Genomic DNA, 5,873 nt, shown 5'->3' on the forward strand with positions numbered 1-5,873 from the left:
CACTAATAAATAACTCCACCATGGTGCCAAGCCCCAAGTTAAGGTTTACAACTGGCTGTAAAAACAAAGCAAAAGGAAGGGTAGGAATCTGTTTAGTGGGGTATAAATGGCCAACGGCGTGCCATTTGGTACATTGCTGTTTTTGGACAAAATGCTGGGAACGCAAAAATGAACACAAAGAGAATTATCCTAAAGGAGGAAGAGAGTTCAAAGCTACAAATGCACTAAGTTCAAAACCTCCATAATAACCTTTAATTGTTCTTCACTGAATACTGCAAGGGAGTGTAAAGTCTTCTTTTCTTTATTATTGTTTTCATGCAAAAATAAAAGGTAACATTTAACAAAAAACAAACGATATAACTTATCCTTCGAAAACACTGAAGGAATGATCGTGTTTACCTGGAATATTTTTGCTCTGTAATTACAAAAGTTGAATCCATATATCCATCTTAAGTGCTTTGGCTACAACAAATCCTGTCAAAAAGCTAATATGAAAAACTGTGTTCATCTCAGAAAGCAAATATTACAAAATGTTTTATTTATTTATATAACACAAGGACATTTATCCAGGACCCTATATACAACATTGCCTCTTTCTTTGCGATCTTAATGCCAATCAATAGGCAACCCCTTACTATTTATTAGTTTAAAACATTTCTACCAACCCACATGGCCTTTTGAGCATTATTAAGCATCCAAACAGTCGGTCTTATTTAGTGTGACAAATAAATTTGAGGAAAATCTAATGCCAGCCTCCAGAGCAAGGGTGTCCAAAGTGGGGTCAGGGATACATCTGTCCCTTTTTCATGAGCTTTTTCTGTAATTTACAAGAAAATAAAAAAAAATCAAGCTGAATCAAAATGCAAGATTAAATATTGCTGCTATAAAAAAAAACATCTTGTTCCTTGGCTCCAAATCATGCATGTATATATAGAGATTTATTTATTTGTCCTGTTTATCGTATATAAGTCATAACCTTAGATACTGGGTTATTTGTTAAAATCTTAATGCAATAGAATAATTACATTTCTATCCTTCGATCATAAAAACAGGTTTAGGTCTGACTACCCCTCTTGATTTGGTTGCAAAAAATGTTCTTTTTTTCAATCACATTTTTTGCTACCATCATCTGACTTTTGTGAAGGTCGTGCAACGATCTTTCCTCTGACGTTTTCGGCCTCTACGTAAGGTAATGTCACTGCATTCCCACAACAAAATGCAGAACCACAAAGGTTTCAGAACAATCTAAGCCAGTTCTTACCCTAGAGAAAAAAACTAATAATATTAGAACTTATAGTTGTTAGCCCTAAAATCCCCATCTTTGGAACCAGTAAATGTTTTAACAATAACTAGATTTTTTAAAAATCAGCTCAGAAAATAATGTGTGGACTTAGTTTTAATTTATCAAATTCATCATCTTAGCTGTTGTGGTTGTTTGCAATATTTTTTCTTCTTTTTTTTTTATCTTTATCTTACCTCGACTTATTGATATCAGTAGTAAGTTTAACTAAATATGAATCAAAATATACAGTATACTGTAATCCTTTTGGTATTGTTTTTTCAAAGGCTCAACTATACAGAACTGTGTAGTTGAGTCTTTACATTTGTTTAGATACATGTTGATAGAGATTTTTGGTTAGGAGGAAATAATTTTATTTCTTTTACAGACACATTTGTAAAAGATTGTAAACTTGACCACATGACTGATTTATTTTTATCAGCATGGTTTTAAAAAAAATATTCTGAAAACTATTGTTCATTTTTTGGGTCAGAATTATTTTCACAGTTTATGGGGAGAGGAGGTATTAATGATCAGCAGAATTAACTTAAGTCTACAAGTTGTCAATTTAAAAAAACAGCCTTTTATGTTGTGTTGTTAGTCTCATATTGTCTCCATGTTGATGTCTCATACCCTCAGATAACCATCAGTGACATTTAAATCACATTATATTATAATCCAAGATAAATTGATCAGCATTCAGGGATTCAAAAACTCATAATAGACTGAGCAGAAATGACTGAATTTATAGAGATGACTGAACTTGTTGGAGTACATAAAAAAATGTGATTCCTGCCAAATGGAAAGAGGAGAGGGAACGAAGAGGAGCTGAGGGAGGATGAAGATGAGGAAAGAAAAAAGGGGACAGGGAAACACTGAGCTGGGAGGGAGGTCCATCAGCAGCGGCAGGCTGCAGGAATGTTTCACATGCCTGTCCTCTGTATGACCTCGCCTCCCTGTAGTGTGGGAGATACTGGGAGTAATTAGCCTCTTTTAACATTGGAGCTGGGCCGCCTTTCCGCCTCAATGGGGTTAGCAGTGGCATTGAAGGAGATCAAGTGTATAATTTCAAACAAAGTATCTTCAGCTTTCATTTTGGCCACTACAGGCAATGCATATGCAGATTCTTCTTGTGATTGTTTTTGTGTTAGTAGTTTTCAGTCATTTCCAGTTGAAAAATAAAGTGAAATTACTTCAATTAATTGAAAGCAGAAGCGATTTCCTTCCCCCACCCACAGAGCCATCTTGCTGCTGACCTACTTTATCTTCTGTTAGATTTAATTATGAACTCTCAGACTGAAAATATTTCTTACTTAAAGTCAAGGATTAAGGATCAAAACAGACATAAATTAAGAAAAACAGGGTATAAACTGTATTGATTTTTTGTAAAAAGGCCACGTGGTTCTAATCAAGAAATGTCAATACAGGAACACAAGAGTTACCTGCTTTACCTCAGTGCCTCCCGTTAAAAAAGAAATGTCTCCTCTTTAAACTTAAACTCTAAATCCAAGACTCCCATACACTCTGAGGTATAAGTATGAAAGTTGTTAAATGGGAAAGTTATGTCCTCTAAAGAATGATGTATAAAGAATAAACCTAACAAAGTACAATCTGTTTATATCAAACAAATTGTTAAATTCCTATTATTTAAGATTTCATTATTTATTTTTTTTACATTTCATGAACCTGCAGTTTTTTTTTATTTAAATGATACTTGCAGCATTTAAATCAATTTTAATAATACTTTCACTGAGAAAAATCCGATCAAATCTGAGCTTTTAGCCAGATTTACTGCTATCAAATAAAATAAGAGCTTTCAAAACAATTTCAAAATGCATAACTAAAAATGATTACTATGTATGATAACCCGCCTCATCAAATACCAAGCCTTTAGGTTGATCTTAGACTTAGCAGCTCCTAAACTCTTAGAAACATTAAAATTTTATCTTTGGACATTTTTAAGCTGCATAATTGATAGTAAAGAACTTCAAAAGTTAACTGTATGAAACTTTATATTTAGGAGAGCCTTGAGTTACACTAATTTATTACTGAGTCCTTAAAACACACACAGTGCTTTCTAAGGTACACCCCTGATGGGCTTTACAGTTTAGGCTGGCTTATATTTTTCAGCAACCTATATTCATCTTATCTTTTACTCAAGGTAACAGGAGCATTAAAAAAGATATACCTGTGCATGAAATGTTTCAGTTTTTAAGAACTCAAGTGCAGGAAAGCAGGGATGTATGTTCCTCCTACTGGAGCATGGAAAACTGGAAGGACTTCCTCAAAAGCCACACAGCAAATAAGGGTTCTGCCTAAAATATATATCAGAGTCAATCTACAATAACATTGTCATGTTTTTCTTGCTTTAATATTGATGTTAAACCTGTTGTAAGTCCTTTTATATATATATATATATATATATATATATATATATATATATATATGAAATGTTAGAAATGTTAGGCGTGTTTTGGAAATAGTGCAGCACAATTCTAGTTATGATAGCAGTTTATGGATTTATTTAAATGTATTTTTTAGCTTATTTACCGTACATGTAGATTAACAGATGACTAAAGAATACAAAATCTGTAGCACTGGGCATTATAGTAAATCCAGAAAAAGATAAAGTAGGGCTTTAATTACTGGTCAATTTAAAAACATACTTGTATTTCATATATGTATCTTAATAAACTTCGTGATTTATTTGTGTTTTTAAAAGAAAAAAAAACAATAGAAGGATCAATTAAAATGCAGTTTCTTTTATTTACTATTTATCTTGTATTTTATTTACAAATAAAATAGAAAGGGAAAAATAAAGATATATATGTAAGTCTACATATGCACACAAGGATATAAACTATGCAGGAAAAAAAATAAAAAAAAGTTAAATTCGCTGTAGTATCCTGCTTTCATTAATAACAATTATAAAACATTTTTCATATTTGTATTAGGTTCATCACCTTCTATTCTATTCTCAGAAGCTGTAACCTGAATAAAGGACAGTATAGCCTACAGGAGATTGAACGTGTCTCACTTTAAAAAAAAAAAAAAAAAAATTGTGAAGAACTGGAGTTAATGGTATCTTAGATTCATCCTTTCTAAGGCATCATTTGTTTATTTACAAAGTTATTTAATTAACCTCCTTTTGGCTCAGATATTTGTTTGTATTACCGGTATTTCCTCGAGTAAATTTTCCAAGGTCTTTCATACATTTTTGAAAGAAATTTGTGGCTTCTCCTAAATTAGAACCTGGCTTCTCTAATTCCAAACTCATTCTGAGATCCAACATATAGCAGCAGCTTTATTGTTAATGCAGTTTGTAATGTAGGCGTTAGATTTCCCTGGTTAGTTGTTGGTGTTGTCTGATATTTTAAATTGTAAAACGCTTAAAAAAATGACAATTTTTAAATAAATGTTTGATGTAAATGGAGGAATCTAATATTTTTATCACACACCACTGGTCACTGGAGGTTTGTTACTGGTTTTCAGTGCTGGTGATGATGTCACAGTGAAGCTGGGTCATATGAAGGGCAGCAGTGGAGGAGGTTCACGGAGAGTTCAGCCGCATACATTAGGTAATACCACCGCACGCCGTGACATAACTAGTGCGGAGCATGTGAAGTTTAGGCATTTATCAATGAAAAAGTGAAGATAAGAACAAATCGTTCAGTAAACTTTGTTATGCAAAACAACCCGCAGACCTGGATGCGTGGAAGCGCGCGGACTTCATTGCGCACGCGGCGCGCCAACAGTTTGTGAGCTACGGTGGAAGAAATTAAAGGTCTGTTCCGGCGCGCGCACGCCCCTCATGGTGTGATGATCCTGCTGCCTGGTCTGCTGTTAAACAACCGGTTGTAAACTATAAACCTGGCAAAAGCGGACTGAAAGTGGTTATTCTCAGGAGGAACTCCTTTTTGTTCTTCTTCTATCTTCCATGTGGAGGACATCCTCTCCAGCAGGACTCCTCTGGCCAGGTCATGTTTGACTTCATGGAATTTCAGGTTTTCGCTCCAGGAGAAATCATAGATTTTTACTCGGCTTCCAGTCCTGGCTGCGCGCTGCAGGATCTGGACCAGGACCAGGATTTGGCAGCATTCTTCCCAGAGCTCATTGGGTCGGGCTGGCCGGAGCATCGCTGCTCGCAATGTAGGTGGAAACGCACAAGTGCCTGCATGTGTGAATAACATGGAAAATAACCTCTAATCTGATGCTTATAAGGCTTTTTGGAATTGTGTTCTATTTTTATTTTTTTTTTTTTGCAATTTAATCCGTGCTCCCTCTTTGCAGAAGCGTAGGCCTATTATTTTAATAAATTATAGCACTGATGGACTAACTTATTAATATAACTGAAGATGAGAATTCAAAATAATGAAGGAAAAGGTTGGATGTGCATTCATTTATTTGTTTGTTTCACTTTTAACTGTTTTCTGAAAACATAATTGGGTAAAAATACACAAAAATTTAAATTAAATTTTTTGTCATAGGGGATGATAGCTGGTTCTGTATTTAGCAGGTCTTGTCTATGTGGTTTGGTGTTTCTTTCTGATGTTTATTAGTATGATTTCTATTTAATTGTTTTTTTTTTTTTTTT

At 34.1% G+C, this 5,873-nt stretch overlaps 1 protein-coding gene across 3 annotated transcripts in view; it reads left to right on the top strand.

Moving 5' to 3' along the window:
- The first annotated feature begins 4,835 nt into the window (after positions 1-4,835).
- LOC107101756 (retinoic acid receptor beta-like) overlaps positions 4,836-5,873 on the top strand; it is a 22,954-nt gene continuing 21,916 nt past the window's right edge. For 2 of the 3 annotated variants that reach the window (XM_015400795.1, XM_015400798.1), the window contains exon 1: positions 4,874-5,428. In XM_015400795.1, coding sequence (XP_015256281.1) covers positions 5,260-5,428 — 169 coding nt within the window. In that variant the 5' untranslated portion in view covers positions 4,874-5,259. The other variant, XM_015400796.1, reaches the window with a different exon arrangement.

This window comes from Cyprinodon variegatus, unplaced genomic scaffold, assembly GCF_000732505.1.
Source record: "Cyprinodon variegatus isolate N-32 unplaced genomic scaffold, C_variegatus-1.0 Scaffold1148, whole genome shotgun sequence".
NCBI lineage: Eukaryota > Metazoa > Chordata > Actinopteri > Cyprinodontiformes > Cyprinodontidae > Cyprinodon > Cyprinodon variegatus.